A 23,015-nucleotide genomic window follows, 5' to 3' on the forward strand; every position below is an offset into this window, starting at 1 on the left:
GAGACTTGAAACTTGGGCCGTGGTTCAGAACCCGGTGACAATGCAACATTTGATCAAAAAAATGTCGCTAGGTGGCGCATGGAACGAGATATTAGGAAAATTATTTTTAATTTGGGAATTTTTCAATCCATTTTTAGTTAACTTCCCGGTTACCTGGAAACTTGTAACTTAGCACATAGTTCGAGACCCGGTGACAATACAATTTATAGAAAACAAAGTTCCGCTAGGTGTCATGCTAATTGAGATAACTACAAATCTCTGAAAAACGAGGGGAATCTTGCGATCGATTTTTGAGTAACTTGCCGATGAGCTAGAGACTTGAAACTTGGGCCGTGGATCGAAACCCGGTGACAATGCAACATTTGATCAAAAAAATGTCGCTAGGTGGTGCATGGCTCGAGATATTAGGAAAATAAATTTTAATTTGGAAATTTTTCAATCCATTTTTAGCTTACTTCCCGGTTACCTGGAGACTTGTAACTTAGCACATAGTTCGAGACCCGGTGACAATACGTTTTATAGAAACAAAGTTCCGCTAGGTGTCATGCTAATTGAGATTACTATAAATGCCTGAAAAACGAGGGGTATCTTGCGATCGATTTCTGAGTAACTTGCCGGTGAGCTAGAGATTTGAAACTTGGGCCGTGGGTCAGAACCCGGTGACAATGCAACATTTGATCAAAGAAATGTCGCTAGGTGGCGCATGGATTGAGATATTAGGAAAATTAATTTTAATTTGGAAATTTTTCAATCCATTTTTAACTAACTTCCCGGCTACCTAGAGACTTGTAACTTAGCACATAGTTCGAGACCCGGTGCCAATACAATTTATAGAAAACAAAGTTCCGCTAGGTGGCGTGCTAATTGAGATAACTACAAATCCTTGAAAAACGAGGGGAATTTTGCAATAGATTTTTGAGTAACTTCCCGGTGAGCTGGAGATATGAAACTTGAGCCGTTAGTCAGAATCCGGCGACAACGCAATATTTTATCAAAAAAATTCCGATAGGTGGCGCATGGATAGAGATATTAGAAAAATTAGTTTTAATTTGGGAATCTTGCAATCCATTTTTAACTCTGTTCCCGGTTACGTAGACACTTGTAACTTAGCACATATTTCGAGAGCCGGTGACAATACAATTTATAGAAAACAAAGTTCCGCTAAGTGGCGTGCTAATTGAGATAACTACAAATCTCTGAAAAACGAGGGTAATCTTACGATCTTTTCGAGTAACTTGCCGGTGAGCTAGAGACTTGAAACTTGGGCCGTGGATCAGAACCTGTTGACAATGCAACATTTGATCAAACAAAAAAAATCGCTAGGTTGCACGCGGATCGAGATAGTAAGAAAACAGATTTTAATTGGGGAATCTTTCAATCCATTTTTGACTAACTTCCCGGTTACCTAGAAACTTGAAAATTGGCACTTAGAGACCTGGCGACAATACAACTTATAGTTCGGCTAGGTGGCGCACTAGTCAAGATAACTGCAAATCCTTTGAAAACGGGGAATCTTGCGATCGATTTTCGAGTAACTTCCCGATGAGCTAGAGACATGAAACTTGGGCCGTAAGTCAGAACCCGGTGACAATGCAATATTTTATCAAAAAAATGTCGCTAGGCGGCGCATGGATCGAGATATTATGAAAATTTATTTTAATTTGTGAATCTTTCAATCCATTTTTAGCTAACTTCCCGTTTACCTGGAGACTTGAAACTTGGCACTTAGTTAGAGGCCTGGCGACAATACAACTTATAGTTCGGCTAGGTGGTGCGCTAGTCAAGATAACTGCAAATCCTTTAAAAGCAGGGGGAATCTTGCGATCGATTTTCGAGTAACTTCCCGATGAGCTAGAGACATGAAACTTGGGCCGTAAGTCAGAACCCGGTGACAATGCAATATTTTATCCAAAAAACTCCGATAGGTGGAGCATGGATCGAGATATTGAGAAAACTAGTTTTAAATTGGGAATCTTGCAATCGATTTCTAACTAACTTCCTGGATATCTAGAGACTTGAAACCTGAAATGTAGTTTAAAACTCGGTGACAGTGCAATGTCTGATCAAAAAATGTGAGCTACGTAACGCACAAGTCGAACTATTTAGAATATTAGGCCATACTTTCATGGCTAGCCTCCTATGTATTGCAGGCGTTGTAGAATTCCACCTCGTTGAAGGCCCAACTCAATGCACGTCCTTGGATATGATGCGAGGTGGTATTCTGTTGTTTTCGCCAGTGTTGTAAGCGAAAATTCCACTAATTCCACTAATTCTCTTAAATCTTGCTATTTTGAACAAATAAATAAAGATAAAAATTTTCACTTAGGAACTACTTAAATCACTAATCAAAGTTGCATTTGCCTTTTTGAAGGCAGTACTAAAAAATTGAAAATAAAAAGATGATAAAATAATTTCAAGGACTTCCTTTATATAAATTGACCAAAAAATAGAAGGCAATTTTTCATTTAATACAGACATAGTCTTGTTGAGGTTTGACTAAAACTCTTTAACAATAGCTCTTGTAAAAGAACTTTGGGATTTAAAATTATAAAGGTAGAGTGCGTGTTTAAATTTTAAATAATCAATTAGTTAATCCCAAGTACATGTTATGCCTTAAATTGAAAGATTGCGCTCCACCTTTATAGTTTTAAGTCCCAAAATTCTTACAAGACCTATTGCTAAAGTTTTTTAGTCAAAATTCAACAAGACTATGTGTGTATTAAAGGAAGAATAGCCTTCTATTTTTTGGTTCATTTATATAAAGGTAGTCCTTAAAATTTTTGTATCATCTTTTTATTTGAAAGATATCGTTCCATGCACTACCTATCGGAGATTTTTTCATAGGTCGCTTTCTATTCTTGTATGTATTATGTGTTCCAAATATGAGCCCAATAGGACCACAAATAAGATTTTTTTGAATATCTCGATCCTTGCGCCACCTAGCGTCGATTTTTTTTCATAGCTCGCTTTCTATTCATGTATGTATTATTTGTTCCAAATATGAACCAAATCGGACCGCAAATACGATTTTTTTAAGTATGTCGATCCATGCGCCACCTATCGGTGTGTTTTTCTTATTATTGCATTGTCATCGGGTTCTGAACTATATTTCAAGTTTCAAGTTTGTAGCTTATCGGGAAGATATTTAAATTTCAATTGCAAAATTCGTTCACAACGGCCATGCGGCCGGCCGTGCAGCCGGCCTGTCAAGTCAAGCTAAATAAAACCGTTTAACAAGATTCGTTCACAACGGCCGTGCGGCCGTGCATGCGGCCTGCCTGTCAACTCAAGCTAAATAAAACCGTTTAAAAATAAACGATTGTGAGCACACAAAGAAATCTATTTGTACTATGGTACTATTGTGAATATTTTATTAGAACTAACATAGCATTATCGGCAGTTGCTAACATTCGCCAGATGGCAGCGCAAGCGCACGTAAGTTTTTATTGATAGATGAATGATAGAACAGCTGATTTATGTTGATTTTTGATATAAGACTTTGTATTTTGTTGCGCAAGATGCGCACGGGTTCGGCTAGTTTTATATGTGTAATATGTATTGTATGTGAATTCTGGCTGAAGAATATGTAAAAATTTGTACTCTAGCAAAACTAATCAAATGTTTCAGTAATATTGAATTCTTTTTCTAAAATTTCAGAAATGCAAAACGAAATTACAAATTTTAAAACACTGACAAAACCGTAATTACATTATTCCCACTGCTTTTCGTAATTGTTAGAGCAGATGTCTCTATTCCGTTATAATAAAATAATTGCTGTGCACACCGCGTGATAATGTGACTAAAGCCATTAGAAATTGTGACCCAAAAATTAAAAGCGGAACCACTAATTGAATTCTCTTCCTCGCTGTACGCAACACTCCAACAAACGCACAATTTGGGCTGATTTATTGTGGCATGCTTGGGAGCTGATGCAGTAACTGCTGTGACGCTATTATACGACAAAAAACAAAAACAAGGACAACGTAACACATAACTATGACAACGACAACGCCAATAGAAATAACAAATATGTCAAAAGCACAAGCGCTAAGCTCATATACTAGTAAAACGGCGACTATTTGGCGACGTAGGTCGACACCAACAATATCCTCCACAATAACAGCGAAAACACTTTGTAGCTCTTCCACTTTGATTGTAGGCATGTTGGTGTTCAATATCATTTCAGCCGCAATAGCCGTAACAACAGCGGTAACATTGAAAACAACTCAAGCCTCTACAACAACAAGAGCAACCACACTAAATGGCACTCACAAGCATGATGAAAGCATCATTATGCGCGTTAGAGATGCATTGGATACGGCAGCGAAGGCAGCCAATGCCACTACGACAACCACAGCAAGTGCAAAATTTACAACGGACACTTTTGTAGTTGCCACCACTTTGCATGCCACAGTATCAGATAGTAGTAGTAGCAGCGGAGCGACGAGTTCAAGTGCGTATGCACGTGTAAGTGGCAACTTTGAATTGTATGAAGAAGAGCAAAATAAAGATTTAATTCATAACAAATTGGTGCAAATCATATTCTGTATCATCTATTTGACGGTATTTGCGTTGGGTGTATTCGGCAATGTACTTGTCTGCTATGTGGTCTTACGTAATCGTGCTATGCAAACTGTCACAAATTATTTCATTACAAATCTTGCACTCTCCGACATTCTACTCTGCGTGCTGGCGGTGCCTTTTACGCCACTCTATACCTTCATGGGCCGTTGGGCATTCGGTCATACACTCTGCCACCTAGTCTCATTTGCGCAAGGTTGTAGCATTTATATATCGACTTTGACGTTAATGTCGATTGCTATCGATCGAGTTTGTGTTATCGTATATCCGTTTCGTCCACGCATGAAACTATCAACATGCAAATCTATTATAGTAATTATTTGGGTATTCTCATTGTTATTTACTACGCCCTATGGCATATTTATGAAAATGGGTGATATGGAGCTAAGCAACAAAAATGAATCACTAATATTAAGTACGAATAAAACAGTTGTCGATGTGAATGATAGCTCTACAATAGCGTATGGCGCTTATGTCATATCGCCTGCGTTGACAACAGTTGCGAATGTAGGGCTAGAGACATCAACAAACCCATCATACGCCGCAGAGTCTACATCAGATACTTCGACAACAATTCATTATTGTGAGGAAAATTGGCCTTCGGAGACATTTCGTAAAGTGTTTGGTTTTGTTACTACCACTCTACAATTTGGCATACCCTTAGCTGTTATAACGGTCTGCTATATTTGGGTGTCAATTAAATTAAATATGCGTGAACGTTCCAAACCTGGTTCGAAATCATTGCGTCGTGAGGAAGCTGATCGTGAACGTAAAAGACGCACAAATTATATGTTGATTGCAATGGTTTTGGTATTTGCGATTTCATGGCTGCCACTTAATTTGGTGAATATGATGGATGATTTTTATGAAAAGTCCAATGAATGGCAATTTTATACATTCTTCTTCTTCATTGCGCACTCAATTGCTATGTCTTCGATCTGCTATAATCCCTTCCTCTATGCTTGGCTTAATGAGAACTTTCGCAAAGAGTTTAAGCATGTACTGCCTTGCTTTAATCCTTCCAATAATAACTTAAGTACAAGGCGTGGTTTCAATCGTTCCGACCGTAATACGTGTGGTCCGCGTTTACATCACGGCAATGGTTGCGGCATGGGCAGCATGGATGTTGATGATGGTGATGAGAATGGCATAACACAGGAGACATCTTTGGCCAAACCAAAATATAAACTGACAATAATACCACGTGAACCAACTTATGGCAATGATAGCGGTTGTGGTAGTATCTTGTCACCTAATCGTGGTCTCAACTCAGCGCTGGTGCATAATTCGCATGTGGTGGATATTATGTTGAATGATAAAGCAAAATATCTTTCGAATAAAAATGCGATGGATGATGATTGCGTTTCGAGTGATGAGCAGACTATCGAGATGCGTTTCTCGGAAACGCCATTCGTGAGTTCGGATACTACGACGGCTGTTAGCATGGTGGAGACGGGTAGCAGCTGCAATGAGGTGGGCGAACGTGGGTGTAACTGAGGAAGGGTGAGTTCAGTATGTAAGATAGGATATTAATATTTTCTTTATGGGATTGTGGATCAATTGCGCCAAACGCATTTGTCTAAATTTGTTTATATCAAGTAGAGCTGAAACATGGGATTCTTTACATTATTTCATTAAAACTATCTTCATCCAGATACGCTAAGGAGGGAGATCCCATATGCTGGGTGAAGTCCTTATTGTACTCCGCTAGGGTTGGAACTCCAATGCAACTTTTCCGTAAATGTGTTACTTAAATGGCACTTGTATATATACGGCTATTGCGTTGGTTATCCTTTTGCTAATTTAAAATTAGGATAATATTATGATTGTAATAAATTAAGCAATTCGGATAATAACTCAAGACTGAGAGATACACTTGCAGCTTTTCACATATTGTGATGTCATTCGCAGTGTCAATATTCTTCTACGTTACATCAAAGACCATTGAAACGGCAGCATCGGTTTGTTTAAAGACCATGTCTGCTAAGCGAAGTTATGCTCTGACTGCTAAAAAGGTCAGACATGGTTTACGTGCTTGATCCATATAATCGCAACTGGGACAGAATATATTTGTGGAGAGCTTCATGCATTCTTCATACATCCACACCAGAAAGTGGCCAGATATTTATTACACCAGCTGCCGATATTTATTCCAAGCTAAGATGAATTTGGTCGATATAATAAAGAGAAGTGTATGCAAGGTTTTCATTGATGAACCAATTCACGCTATGAAAAAACTCTTTCGAGTAAAATTCCAAGTTAACGCGAAGTTTCTTATTCCTAATTCACTTTCTGATAATAACTTTCATAAAAATTAAATGATATATTAAGATTGGTTCGATTTTCGAAAATTGTAAGGCCTTAAAGAGAAGAAATAGACTCACCAATAAGTATAAGTATGATAAGTTGATTTGATTAAGTATTGCCCGTCTGTCTATCCATCTGCCCATTTGTCTATTTGAATGCAAAGTAGTTTCTCAATTTCTTAGATATCTTCATTAAATTTGGCTAAGGGTTACATTAAGGGGCCTCATAAATCAGTTGTCGGAACCGAACGGATTGGACCCATATAGTATCGGATAAGAGGAGTTTCTTCTTAATTTTAATAGCTAGAAACTTGAAATTTCACAGGATGCTCACATAGGTAAAAAAAACTAATAATTGGCGCGATTTACCTACGTAGAGATTCAGCCGAGCTTCTCTTCCGATTTGCATCGTCCTTTTTTGAATTTGCCCTACAAATTGGCGGGACGGAACATACATGTTTTATGCCGACTCCGAATGGCATTTGCAAGGCAAATAAATTTTCACTGAGAAGCCAAATCACTTCCGAGGGCAACCCAGATTCAAATTTTTTTATTGAAAACCCTTTTTTTTTGTGTTAAATTTGGTGGTATTTTGCTAGGAAGTTGAAACTAGACCCTCGGTGTGGTATTGGGAGCACGCTACCACCATAGCTTACATATGAAAATAGCATAAATTTCCGCCTAAAAAATTGTAAAAATCGGTTCTACACAAAATTTATATCCCAAACAACCGATTGTTCAGATAGGAGTGGTTTCGTAATTTCTTCCTAAGAGGAAGAAGCTTGATGTTTTAGCTGATGCTTGCATACATGGCATAATTTATTGTCCAATGCAACCGAGTGCTCAGATTTTATGAATGAATTTTCCAAGCGTTATCAGATAACCGTTCAGCTTCACTCATGACATGTATGAGGTCTCTCGCTTGTCGAGCTTAAAATGCATTACTTTTGCAATTTAATATATCATACTAGTGCACCCGACAGACTTTGTCCTTATGCCTACATCTAAAAAGTGAGCCCTGCTTTCACTCTTCTCTCTCAACACTAATCGTGTCTACTTTACCCTAAACTTTTTCATGTTCTTGTCCATCCCTTATTATATTACATCCCTCCCTTTTCTACTACAATTATCGCTCCCGCTACCTCTCTCGCTCGCACCCTCACTTCCACTCTACTCTCAATCCCACTACCACTCCCAATTATACCCACAGTCCCTCTCCCACTCCCACTCGCACCATCACTCCCACTCCCGGCCCAACTTTCATTCCCGCTCCTACTCTCACGCCAACTCCCTCTTCAACTCTCACTTCTACTACCACTATCGATCCCACTTATATATGGAATCCCTGCAATAAATTGTGAACACCTTCTTAAAATAATTGCGGAGATAAAGCGAGTTAAAAGTTTATCCCAACAGGAGACGTGGCACTGCCTTCTTTTCCGAAATTTTTTTCAAAACCATACTTGAGCCATATCGAATGAAAAAAGAAATAAACAACGGAATCGGTCAGGCCGTTTTTGCGATTTAGCGAGACTAACGCACACAAATACTTTTTTATTTATTTATTTAAGGAATCAAACACAACAACTATAAGTTTTATTTACAGTGTTTGACAATAGGACTTAAAACAAAGTAAATATACGTAGATACAAAGTGTGTTTAAAAAATTTTAAATAGTTTAAATTTTAATAGTAAGAAGGATTGATGAGGTTGTAAGGGCAATAGGTAGTAGAAAAAGATAAAGAAAAATAGGTGTAGGAAAGTATGGAAAGTTTATAGAAAGAAAGGGTCACATTTTAAAATATTTAAATTTGTTGGACAAAATAACGCAATAGTTCTCTTTTAAAGGGCAATGTTCCCTTGATACTTCTAATCTCCATTGGTAATGTGTTCCAAAGACGAACCGCAGAAACAAAAAATTGACGCTCAGATGTTCGTGAGTTGAATGCCAAATGCAGTATTTGTGAGGAGCGCACTGATCTTGTGAATTTTAGCCGTTCACTAAGATTTAAGGGTTCCTTATTTACCAGAATCCTTTGTAGGAGTGCTACGGACCTGAACTTTAGTAGATAATCTAGTGGAACACAACATATTTTCACAGCATATTTGGAAATGTGTTCGTAACGGCTAATATCTTAGATATAGCGTTCAATATTATTATACAAAACATTAAGTTTTCTACTACAGACACTGTCACAATTCGCATAAAGTTCGCAACCATAAAGTAACGTTGGAATCAAATATGACTTCGCTAAGAGCAACCTTATTTTAAATGGTGTGAAGTGCTGAGTAGTCCACAGTACTCTTAGCCTTCCATAGACTTTGCCTATTGCTGCAAAAATATGATTGTTGTTGAAAGTAACACCAAGGTTTTTAACGGTGACGGCAAATGGTATCTCAGTGTTGTTAAGCATTACTTTGGGATAGCGGTTAAGGGCAAAGGGTTTCTTATAAATAGCGATGCACTGCGATTTACTGGGGTTTAAGAATAGTCCATTATCACTAGCCCATTCATTTAATAGGCATAGATCGACGTTCAGATTGCGTATGCAAGTTTCAATGGAGGCGAATGGACTACTTAGATATATTTGAACGTCATCTGCATATATGTGAACATTGCTGTGCTTAAGAACATTTGGTAGGTCGTTTATATATAACACGAAAAGTAAAGGCCCAAGTATAGTTCCTTGCGGAACACCTTTAGTTACAGGCAATAGGTCAGACATAGAACTACCCACACTTACTGATTGGGATCTCTCATTGAGGTACGACTTGATTGGATCTACAGCTGGTTTAGAAAAGTTAAAAAGGTGCTTAAGCTTAAAACAAAGTAATGCATGATCGACCGAGTCAAATGCCTTCGAGTGATCTAAAAGAGCAAGAAAGGTAACACGATCATGGTCCATATTCTGCCTTATATCATCCGAGACATTTAATAGCACTGTGATACAGCTTCTATTTTTCCTGAAATCGGACTGCTATGGACTAATTAGGGAGTTACTATTTACGAACGGGTTTATCTGCCGATTCACTATATGTTCGAACACTTTTGACAGAAATGGCAAAATAGCGATAGGCCTAAAATCACCATTGGGCTTTGGAATAGGAATAATTTTCGCCTCTTTCCAGCATTTTGGAAAGACCACCGTGGCTAAAACTGTATTGAAAGCATAAGTGAGGTATGGTAGAATTTTTGGCAATAGGCATTTAACAAATTTTGGATGAACGCCATCAAGGCGGACGGCAAATCATTCTACTGACAGTATAGAATCGACAACGTCGCAGTCATCAACACACTGAAAACCAAAACCGGAAAAAGAAAAATCAGAAATAACACTATAGCGAGAGTAGTTTGCATTACTCTGATTGCAAAGCAAGCTAACAAACTCTCGGTTCAATTTATTGGCATTTATATTTATATTATTATGTGTGATCGTGCTTCTGTTAGTGCTTCCTATATTACGAATCTGCCTCCAGGTTTGTTGAGAGCCAATAGCTGTACTGAATAGGTTTTCGTAGTATTTCCATTTATGATTCTTAATCCTTCTAGTAACGTCTCTTCTCAAAGTCTTATAGTTAGTGAAGGCACTTTCTGACTTTATCTTCTTCCAAACCGAGTACGCTCTATTACGTCTTTCAATTAATTTCTGAATATAGGCGTTAAACCACGGGCGTCTTTCAGATTTAGTAGGTTTTGTTACAAGAGGGACAAATTGGTCAAAGAGCATACTTATGTTTTTCTGAATGAAGTTTATTTGGTCATTGACAGACGCCAGTTGATAAATAGACCTCCAGTTAATGTCATTAACGGCTGTATCGAGTTGTTGGTACTGTATGTTATTAAAATCACGATATGAATAAGACGAAATGGCTCTAACAAATTGAAAATCGTACGTTAAGAATATCAGGTCGTGTTTGGAGAAATTCGGAACTGAAATCTGGTCATACAAAAGCACTTTAGATGCATCGTTTACCAAAAAAAAAAGAGTACTAGAAGAACAAGTAAAGTGGGTTGGTTCAGTGTTGTTTACAAGAAAAATGCCCAAATGTTGTATAGTCAGCGGAAATTTTAAATCAGTAAGAATATTACAATTAAAGTCCCGTGTCAAAATGATTTTGCTATAGCCGATCAATACATTCTCTAGAAAATCTACAAATTGCATGTAATTAATTTGTTTGTTGGGTCTGTATACACAACCAATAAGCAATTTCTGAGATTTTGAAAAAATTTCCAAAAAAATATACTCATTCGAGCTTAGAGCCGAAGACGCATAGGCAAGTTTGCATGAAATACCACTCTTGACATAAATAGCCACTCCCCCACCATGCCCGATTCTATCCACACGATATAGATTATACCCATTTACAGCAAATAATTGATCACTGCAACCAGCAGAAAACCATGTCTCCGAAGCACAGACTACATCTACATCAGAACCCTCGAACATAAACCTGAATTCATCCATTTTTTTCGATAAGCATTGCGCATTAATGTGGCAGATTTTTAAACCTTGCTTTTGCTTACTTAAAACGCGAACCATACTGCGGGAACTGTCTTTAGCAAACATAACTATTACAATGCATCAAAAACAATCAAACGAAATAATCTGGCATTGCTCTTCCAAGAAAACTATGCGCGCATGTAAAATGTAAACAAGTATGCAAATACGAAATCTGTCAAAAATATGAAAGATTATTGGAAGTGAAAGCAAAGAAAGAAGTGGAAAAAGGAAAAGGTGATTAAGAGGGACATACCAGCGCTTAATATATAAATTAGCACACATTGCAGTACACATACATACATACGTAAGTTTACAAAGAGATAATAGCCGTGTTTTTTAACACGCGCGTATACGTTTCGTTTTCGCGTGTAAAAAAACGCGTATCTTCGCTTAGATAATGCTTAGGAGACCCATCTAGCGGCTGTGGTTAAACAAACAGCTACAGCAACAGGGTGTACCGAAAAGCGGAGACGCAACGCTCTGATGGCAATAGGGTATAACATATAGCTGAATCAGTTGCGATGAATTGTGGACACACATAGAATACATAGAATTAGTGTAGAGGGTGAAACAAAGACACATATTTCAGTTACATCTGAGTATAATGCGTATTGAAATTTAGTAGGACAAAATTTATGCGCAGCAATTTCAGAGGTGTATTTATAGTTTGTCCCTTAGCAGTCAATATAAAGTTTAAGCGTAAACGGATATACGCGTGTTAAAAAACAAGGTTAATAACAATTTAGGTACAATCTAATCTCACTCTTCTTTTCACGCGTTTACTGCTTTCTGCACATCGCTTATGTTGGATACTTTTAGTGCTTTGCATTTGGGGTTCACCCGTACGTATATTTGGCTTCGCATTGAAAATGCAGAAGATATTTTATTTTGCCTCTTAAGCTGCATCGCGAATTGCAAAACATCTCTACTCTGTTTTGTGAGGCTCTCATAAATACCCAGTCGCCGTCTTTGTTGTGACCAATGTCTCTTAGAGAAACTGAATTATTAGCTGACTTACGATAACGAGCAGACGCTGCAAGAAATAATGAGCGGTCATTTGTAGACATCATTTTAATTATGATCGCTGTTGGTTTGTTTGTGTCTTTGCTCGGTATGCGAAAAGCAGCACGTACTGGTGGGGGATTTATATTTACTACACGGCACAGTTGAAAGAATGTCTCGTTCAAGTTCTCTTCACTCGTTTGCGGGATACCTCTTATAATAACATCAGCTGAAATAAGGGATTTTTGGCAGTCATCCAAATGCGAACGTAGTGTTTGCACCTCAGAATTCAGCTGGTGTAGTGCATTTTCGGATTGGTCATGCAGCTGCGCTTTTATTGTGTCCAGGTCAGAGCGCAGTTGTTGTACTTGTGCACACTCAATATCAACTTTCGCCACTCGTTCTTCGATTTTTCCCACAAACAGTTGTAGATTGGTGAAGTCAGCCGTCAACTCCCCGAGTCTCTGCATTACGCGCTCCTCTGACTCTTTCATGCATGCAGACATCTTTTTAACGACGCTCTCAGATAGCTCTTTAATGATGCTCTCCTTTTGCATATTCAATTTCGCATCAATTTGTGAAATCCAGCTGTTTGAAGAGCTGCCGCTTTTTTGTTGTACAGCCAGCGGAGACGTTGATTGATTCGGAGAGACGACAATTTGGCGCGCTGCTTGATTTCTTTTTGTTACACTTGATGCATACATTTCGCGAAATTAGAAAATTTATTTATTTCTTTATTTATTTACCGAAACTAAAATTTCGATAAATCAATGTAAAAACAAAAACCCGCAGTTTTAGTTTTTCGGATTGCAACTTGTTTGGCGCTTTTAACTAATGGCAAACGCAAATAAATGTATAACAAAGCGGCAGCGGTTTTAACACGTCTACTCTGAATGCATTCTCTATCCTATATATACATATATAAATGAAAAAAGTTTTTAGGACATACAAATTTAGGTATCTATATCTATCAGCATCCTTTGGACTCATAATGTGTGTCCTGCCTGCCAAAAACTTCTACATCTATCTCAATATTTGGAATTATTAGGCTTAAATTTTTTTTGTTGAATTTCAAACAGGGTGGATAATTGATGTATGTTGAAACGATTTTCCATCAAACCTTGTCAAAGTTGTTTCGAATACAAACCGGTCATATTTTGGATTCAGGCTCATCCAGGGTATTCTGAGTTGTACTTATAGGTATACATTTTCTTAATTTCAACAGTTCAATATGAAGGGGAAAGTGTGATAAGAAATTGGGTGATCGTTAGCCTTTGGTAATTCAACAAAGAAAGTGAAATTCATATCTATAACTATTCCCAATTTAACAAATTGCTACCTTTATAAATGTATGGAATTGGTGGAAGAGCGTATAATTTACCTGGTTAGGTAAACTAATATTCTGTGTCAAGCCATAAAACCTAATGTATTTGCATTCGTAACACTGAATTGCTATTCTGTGGCCAACCAAACCGCAAATGAAATGAGCAGCTAAAAGTTATATCGGATATCGGTAGCTCCTGAGATACCTTACATCCCATTATTTTTACTTCATATTGCAAAGCAGCTCAGCTTAATTCACATATATTAAGCCTAAAAATTTGTTGTTGTATTATATTTATATACACGTATTAATATACAGAACTAAGATTATTTTCTGCAACTTCACTCAGGCATGCCACAAATATATTTAAAATGAGTTTAAGGCCAATCTTAGTTGTGTTTGAACATGGCTTATAATGATAAACAAATGTTCCAACCGGTTGTTAACACTCTATTGGCCAAAAAAAGAAAAATGTATAATATTTTTTGAAATATAGCCAAACTAATAGCGTGCTCCGTATATTACATCAAAAACTCTGGGTTCAAGTCCCGGACAAAGCAATATCAAAAACTTAAAAAACACTCTGAATGTATTTCTGCCATGAAAAGCTTCTAAGTGAAAGGTCTGGATTTGAACCAGACACTGATGTTGTTGTATTAACGACAAAGATACTCCCCGAAGGTTTTGGGGAGTGTTATCGATGTTGATGGTCCTTTGCCGGATATAGATCCGGTACTTTCCGGTAACAAAGCACCATTAAGGTACTAGCATAACCATCTCGAGAACGATTAACCACAATAATCCTTATCGGCCATTTCGCCCCCGCCCCTTGGTGCATGAGGAACTTGAGTTCGCGAGAGCCTCGCCTGCTACATATGTGTATGATACATTCACATGTGTAACAGGATTCCACTCGCGTAGGTGTGGTTGGCAATTCGGTTGCGGAAACTTTGAAGCTATAAAGCTTTGTATTGCGCTTACCAACCCCTTGAATCCCGTTTTAAACACTCCTTTCACTTATGTATAGAATAAATATAATTAAATTAAGTATACACATGCATAAACATATCAAATAAAAGTTATTTAATCTGGATTTCATTTGCTTCAATTGCGGAAGTAAGAGGATTAGAATATCGCCTATAGGCGAAAATCGTAGAAAATTAAATATGAATAAACGCGCAAAACTACTTATGTAAATAGATACATACATATATACACATGGGATCTCAAAAATCTACGCAATTCCACGGTTATTGTGCTCATTTATAAGGGCATATATAAAATTTGTAAATTCTACGTATTCTTTAAGCATAGATGAGCAGTTCGCATTACCAATAAATCGAATTGTGAGTGCTGTGCAATATAAAATGATGAGTACTATTAGGTTTTTCATTTGTTTACTTAAATATTTAAAAATTATTTGGGATGCTGCAAATTAGTTCATTGTTCCACCGACATGTTTTAAAACGACACCATAAGCATCACAGTCGAGTAGTGCACCCCAAAGCCTTCGGAGTTGTGCCCTTCTCGTTACAACAACAACTGTACTTATTGAGCAAAACGAAAAAATTCAAAAAAGGGAAGAATAAACAGGGACTACCGGGAGTTTTATGTATGTCTACATACACCTTTTTACACGGAGTAGCCATAGCGCTCTTCACAGACGACTGCATAATAAAAGCAACAGACCCGAACTTTTCTAAAGATAAGCTTTGCTTCAAAATACACAGCTATATCCCTTGTCTCTCTAGTTATTTACCTCTCTTTATAAGCACCACGTGTTTGGACATTGCACTTGGCAACAATGAAGTTGGAATGATATTTTCGAAATACCCAGGATTAGGATAAATATGGAAGAAAATGGGAGTAACGTTTTTTACCTTTAAACTTTTTTACGCTTTTGAGCCAATACTTCGACAAGGGACCCGAAAAATGACGTACGCAGATGAAATTGCAGTTGTCATAAGTGGCTTCCAACAATTCGCTCTTTGATGGATCGAGAGCTCCGGGATATACATGCGTGGGCGTCTAATTTCGGGATAACCGCCAACGTGTAGGAGATGGAAATGGTATTATTTAGTAAGAGGTAAAAACTGGACTAAGCCTAAGCTTTGGGAGGTGTCGCTTCCGGTAAAACCTTGCGCAAATTATGAAGGAATCATTTTGGAAGAGAGTGAAGAGGGCGTAGATGGTACTATTAGTATGTAAAATAATGCTGGGGTGTATCAAATCCACTGCTATGGAGTCTTTCTTTAGTGGACAGCCTTACAAAAAAGAACCTTCCTCAAACAATTAGAGGGTGTATGCAGTCTATCAATACTTAGTATTGCGGGAGCTCTAAAAGCATCCCTGACGGCCGCACTGTATACGAATCTTTTCACTTCACCTGAAGATCTGGTGGCGAACGTTAATAACTGCAACGATGCTCAATACCTCGGGGCAGCTTCAGATCGTACCATACGGCCATTGTAATATAGAGCCATCAAATATTAGACGGGCAGATTGCCTAGTTCTGTATCTGCATTTTAAGGGGCTGTTAAAGCTAAAATAGAGGTGGATGCTTGGTGCAAGGGTAACCAAGTGACAGACGAGCCTATAAACATGTACACCGATGGCTCTGAGGTAATGGAAGGTGTAGGGTCTGCGGTATTCTGTGCTGATCCGGAAACAAATAGATCCTATAAGCTGCCAGATCTCTGTAGTGTTTTTCAGGTGGAAGTAGTAGCCGTAACCAAAGTAGTAGAAATACTTTAAGAATACGGCTTAAACCGGAGCTGCGTCAGCTTTTATATTGACGGGCAAGCAGCATTTAAGGCAATAATATCGCATAGCATAGACATCTAAAATGGTTTAAGACTTTAAGCAATCTCAGGAAAAAATAGGCTCAGGTCGAAGAATACACCTATTTTAGGTCCCAAGACATATGGGAATAATTGGGAACGTAACGGCTGATGACCTAGCTGAAAATGGTGAATTCCTCGAAGCTTTCACCGTAGATGCCCCAATAACATTGGGCGAGATTATAGGGCAGGCGTGAGTTGCACACGATATACCAAGTAGGAAAGGTGTGGATCGGGCGTGGGGTTGGAAGTATGGATTGGAGGAGTTTTTAGGAGTGAAGCAGCTATCAGATCTTGAAGCAGCAAGAGGAATAGGTCCTAGAAAGCTTCGAGTAATTGTCCAAAGGACGGAGTTATTTTATAACATAGAACCGGTTTTCGATAGGGGTTTTTCAGTTTGGTCGTTAAACAAAGTTCTGGTAACACTATAGACTTATTCAGTCTATGCACGGTTTCGCTCAAGAAATGACCCGCTCAACCTTACCTAAGCTAAATAACCAAAAATATAAGTTACAATTATTTTTGGCCACATATTAATATTGTTTTCTAAGTTTTTTCGCTACTGTTTGCCATACTTTCTATTTGTGGCTGCAGCGTTCCATGCAATCAGTGGAGGTGTCCAATTCCTCTGCTTTCAAGCTGGAGTGTCGAGTGAAATACATTCTTGGCCAGAGCGTCCACCATTCGCATAACATGACCTAGGAGGCGGCGCCTTTGGGCTTTTAGCCGTTGCACTATCTTCATATCTTCGTAAAACTCATCATTTTACCACCTTCGGTACTCGCCGCCGGCATTCCGTGGGAGGCCATATATTTTCAGGAGAAGTTGTATCTCGAACACTCTAAGAGCCATCTCACATATCGGCCCCGTTCCTGATTCCGCGCCATACATCAGAATAGGTATAATGAGAGAAGACTTTACTTTTCAATTTCATACTCAGCCCAAAGTGGTATTTATTGGCATAAGTTATTCTCTTTTTATTTCACTAATAATATAGCAGTATTATGGACGATATGATGTCGATTTACGAAGACAAAAAAGATAATTCAAGTAACCGACTAAAGAGGATGATATATTTATGTGTTTTGATTGAAATCTACAGCATTATCCTAGGCAAAACATAAGTTTTTAGCTCCGAGTTGAGATTTTTTCGAAAACGCCCATATTTGCAAATCAAAAGTTGTTGTTATATAGTAGGTGTATATTAGGGACGGATTAAGGGGGTCCAAGGTTAGGGACCCCCGCCGCTCAGAGAGCAAATATTTTATCACTCAACTGACGGAGATATTTTTGTAACGTATCAACAAAAATAGTGTTCGCTTAAAGAGCCCAATGCCAGTGACTGAGAAACTGTCACAGTGTTAGTGGTTGAACTCCTTCGAAACGGCTCTACAGATTATCATGCAATTTTGTGAGCATATTGAGTAGGTCTGACAATCGGATTTATCTATTTTTCATAAACGAAAAATAGTAGAGTGGTCCATCCCTTAATTTAGTTTAGTAATATATCATAAAAGATTTTCTGAAAAAATCACTTTGCTCGGAGCTATATGTATATAGTATATACCTATCCCATACAACCGATCGTTCAGATAGAAATTTTTTTGGCCATTTCTCCCTTAGTTTCCAATATAAAAACGTGAAACTTGGTGATATATATTCTAATATATCATAGAAGATTTCCTGTAAAAATCATTTCGATCGGAGCCATATATAATATATATTCCACACAACCGATCGTTCAGATAAGGGGGTTTTTTGCCATTTCTTTATATTTATCTTAAAATCGTTTAGGTATGTACATCTATTCACTATATATTTCTTATCTTATAAAGCGCATTATTTGGAGATTACGAATTGGATAAGATTATTGTTCAGCCCCATTCATGAAAGGTATGAAGTCTTCGGCACAGCCGAAGGCAGCCCCTTCCTTACTTGTTTTTTTTTTTTTGAACTGGGACTGGAAATAAGGAATAGAGAAGAATAATAAGATCCAAAGCAAAGAGTATATATTTGTTAAGAGGCGTCACTCGATACTTTGTTGTTGCCAAAGCAACCCTGTCATGTCCAATGTGATTCTCAAGGAAGTTTTGTTTAGTTTTTTTTAATTGAATCCTATATAGTTATGCGGTAAAGTGACTTTGCATAATTACGATTTTTGGAAAGAGAATTAATTAATTAATTTAATACAATCAATAAAATAAACACAAATACCCCACGAAAATGTATAGAAGGCGTTTTTATAAATACATCTGATAAAAAAAACCAACGACTACCTTGAGAAAACATCAAGTAATTTGCTTTGGCAACAACAAAAGTATCGAGTGACGCCTCTTGACAAATATATACTCTTTGTCCAAAGTTAAAAAACGAGGGAAGGAGAAAGAGACTGGTAAAGAGACAGAGTTAGACGAAGATAGAGAGATAGGATAGATAGAGCATGGGAGGAATAAGGAGAGAGAGCTAGGGAGAAAGCAAAGGATATAAAAGGCGAAGTGATAGAAAGAGATGAATGAAGAAGTGAAAAAGGGAGAAAGAGAGCTAGAGCTAAAAACTTATAAAGGTTTTGCAGCTAGACAAAAGTAGAAAACGTCTGCGGATCTGCTGGTATTTCTATGTCGTTTTTTGGCTGCGGCTACACAGGTTACAGTATAAAACTGTAATTTATTCTGAAGATATGTTTCCTCATTATCTTATATATATTTACCGCTCTTACGCAATCAGTATTATGAAAACGAATATTGGACCCTCCGAAAATATTTTCTGTATCCGTCTCTGGTATGTTTTAATAATGTGATAAAAGTTTAATATTTTTCCTCACTTTTGGATTTATTGCTGTTGCACATGCTTACAGAGTGAGTTGTAGGGGCATGAAAAGCACTCAAAAGCAAACCAATAGTTTTTTGCTGTTTTCGGACTCAGGTGCCATAAAATAAAGCTCAGTATATCAAAAAAGTTTACCGAACACTTTAGACTTTAATAAGCCAATACTGTCACAATGTTTCTCTTGGTATTTCTAATGCATATCCTTGCATCTAGAGTTTGTTATTGTTTTTTTATACATACGTATCTGCATATAAACTGCTCACTCTCTGGAAGTACTTCATATGCAAGACTCCTTGAGAAAGTAGTATTAGACAAAAAACACGTTCATTTCATCGTCACTAGGCATTTACTAATAGAATGAAATATTAATAAAAAAAAATTTTTTTTCTGCAAAAAATAGGACATGTGGTTTAAGCAGACAAAAAAATGTTGGCTTGTTGAGATTAATCGTTGCAATGATTTAGAAATTTACGATAGCGGCATGATTTCCATGATTAATTACAGCTCGCCGAGGATGGCGATGATAGATTGATAGCTTTTTTTTGGAATACCAAGACATAAGTGGTTTTTCCACTATTTAATTTTAGTTAATTTTGGGTGAAAGGATGGATACTACTATAATTAAAAGGCATGTACAACACATATTAAAACTGCCAAATTTTGGATAGTCAAATCTCCTACACAAATTCTGTGGAAGCTTATGGAAAAAATGTTTGTTTGAAAAATGTTCGTCAATATGGGCCCCACAAAGAATGAATGCTGCTATAGTGCTTGCCCGAGTTTTTTCAGATGATAGCAAATACTACAGCATTTCTAGTACCTACACGTTTTGCCGACTCGCGCCCTAATAGATAACTTGTTGACACGCGTCCAACGCTTGACTAAACTTTGATCTCTTAATCTGATTAAAAGGCCAACCAAATTTTCTTCAAAGGTTGCGCCTAATTTTTCGCTTCTTCAGCCTTTTTATTGCCGTATATGCCTTTAAGTTCAAGGACTCAGCATTCGTGTAAGTTTATCCCATTCCAATTCGTTCTACATGTGTCCATTGCCTGCCTGACAGTGCAAAAGTTAAAGTGGATGCGAAAATGTTTCTCTCTAGTATTTCCACTGTCGGTGTAATGGCTACCACCTCCACCTGAAAGACATTGAATTATACGATAATTACTGCATTTGTATTCCAAGCTCTGCTTGCGCTGTGCACCTCTGGTCTAAGGACTCCATCGAAGCGCAGTCACGGAAGCAGGTCGTCGCTCCATATAGAATTGGATTACGCTATACTACTATTGCGGAACAGTCTTCGGGGTAGTTTTTTACAATTAATTGGTATTCCCAATCACCGCTTCAGTGTATTGCTGTATGTTTCTTTATGGGTAGATCTTCACCAAAAAAGGCTCCGTAGGGGAATATAGGCTGTTAATACCTAATGCGCCTATCGCCCGCCATGGCCACTTGAGCAGTATTTTATATGCATATTTTCAGAACCACCGACGACAGAACCAGTTAAGAATACACTCAAAAGTCTGTAAGGGTGGCAATTGCCATTTCGTAGGACATCAAAATGTTTAAAGTGTCAGTTTAGAGCACTGCCAAGGGACAGTATTAGAACTAGTACTGGCTCTTAATAACATTAGCCTGCGCTAGTGCGATTCGCTGCTGGGCATCTCTAGCTTTATTTCCGAATTATGCAGTGCACAGATTTTCCTTTGGTATACATATGGTGCATTGAGGTAAGGTTGCACTCGCCGGTCCGTGAAGATCTCAGTTATACTGAACGAGTCTACATTGTATATTTAGGAGAACAACTAATTTTCATGTAGGACTTTATATGCACATATTTCTGGAAAGAAATGATTATAGCCTAATAGCTTAAAATAAATTGGAAGGAAGACAACGCTAGACTTCCTACTCATAACTCAATCTTAGGCATCCTTCAAATATTTTCTTGAACTTTTCAACGATTGTTTCACCCTACATTTGTAGCATGGCAGAGAGTATTCTATATGGAACTTTTTTTTTTGTATATACTTTTATTTGCAATCTATCTTTACGACAATAAGCAAATGGTATAGTATATGTAACTTAAAAAGGTCTTTCGTTATTAGTCGCCACTATTCCACAATAGGAGTGTAAGTGCTTCCGGCGCAAAATTTGCTCCAATGAGGACTTTTTCGGTAATATGAAGTCATTCGTCATTCTTCTTCATTATAAGCGAGGATATTTTGCTCTGTTAAAGCGCTCAATGTAGATATTTCAAAGCGTTCCTTAAATTTCAATACTTTTGCTTATTTAAACATTTTCTTGGCCTGCTTCCAAAGAATATCCAGATATTTGCTTCATAATGGCGGCTGTGATTCACCTCTCTTAGTCAGTCTTAATTATATGCAATTATTAGCGCCTTTGTTACGATGTTTTGTACTTACCCAACCCTCGTTAGTGGCAATCTCATCAGATCTCTCTAGTTTCCTATGCAGAAATGTTCGGATTTCGACCCATTCCATTGCTTAAGGACTGCTTTGCTTATTGACATTTTTGGCACCAAGCTGACACATGCATGGCGAAGATTGATGGTTTCATATCTTGAATAGTCGCATCTGCTTTCGAATAGTTGAGTCCTCGAAAAGTCGAATCTACCACTAGTCGATTAATGATAATCTAATATTTTATTATACAACTTTTGTTTTTGATTTGTTAAAGGCAATGACGATTGGAACCTTAAACTAACAATGGATTTAATATATTCTGATAGTAATTCAATGATGATAGCTTTCAATGATGAATAAAATAAAAAAAATAAATAAATAAATGTAAGGCGCGATAACCTCCGAAGAGATCTAAGGCCGAGCTCTCTTCCAATTTGCGCCGTGCTCCTCTTGATTTTCCCTACAAATTGGCCGGACGGCACCTACATGTTTTATGCCGACTCCGAACGGCATCTGCAAGGCAGATGAGTTTTCACTGAGAGCTTTTCATGGCAGAAATACACTCGGAGCGCTTGCCAAACACTGCCGAGAGACGACCCAGCTTAGACAAATTTCGTTCTAATTGAAAAACCTTATTTCTAAAATTTTGATGTTGCTTTGCCCGGGGTGCGAACCCAGGGCATACGGTGTGGCAGGCGGAGCACGCTACCATCACACCACGATTGCCGCCAATGAATAAAATAGGAAATATAATTTCGCCTTTTACAATTAATTTTTAATGAACTTTAATGAAAGATAAAGGAGATTTACGGAAAATTCGATGTGTTGAAATAGATTACCATTTCGACCGCGCAAGGGTTGTTTAATGATAGGGAGCTAACGCAGCGCAAGCACTATTTCGGATGATTGTGTAAAGAATGATACAACTTACAGTGATTTACTCCTTGTGGTGATGATAGATGATCAATGATATATTGTTTTATGACAAAAGTGTGATGATAACTCCGAGTTTGGTGATGGATAATAGGTCCGTGCTCCGTTGTTGATCATGGTGGATGATGTGAATAAAAAGGAAGTATTTATAGAAGAACTACACGACTCCAGTCTACTTCACTTGCAGGTTTGTATGAGCGGAAGTCAGTGAGCACAACTCACTTAAAAAGATTACTTATTGATCGAGCTCCAGCTTTTATGAAACCGTTTCACTTTGC

At 37.7% G+C, this 23,015-nt stretch overlaps 1 protein-coding gene across 1 annotated transcript in view; it reads left to right on the forward strand.

The window, feature by feature from the left end:
* The first annotated feature begins 3,814 nt into the window (after window positions 1-3,814).
* sNPF-R (short neuropeptide F receptor) overlaps window positions 3,815-23,015 on the forward strand; it is a 151,784-nt gene continuing 132,583 nt past the window's right edge. The window contains exon 1 of the mRNA XM_067757711.1: window positions 3,815-6,084. Coding sequence (XP_067613812.1) covers window positions 3,997-6,078 — 2,082 coding nt within the window. The 5' untranslated portion in view covers window positions 3,815-3,996 and the 3' untranslated portion in view covers window positions 6,079-6,084. The remainder of the gene's footprint in view (window positions 6,085-23,015) is intronic.

This window comes from Eurosta solidaginis, chromosome 5 (genome assembly GCF_040869045.1).
Source record: "Eurosta solidaginis isolate ZX-2024a chromosome 5, ASM4086904v1, whole genome shotgun sequence".
NCBI classification, from domain to species: domain Eukaryota; kingdom Metazoa; phylum Arthropoda; class Insecta; order Diptera; family Tephritidae; genus Eurosta; species Eurosta solidaginis.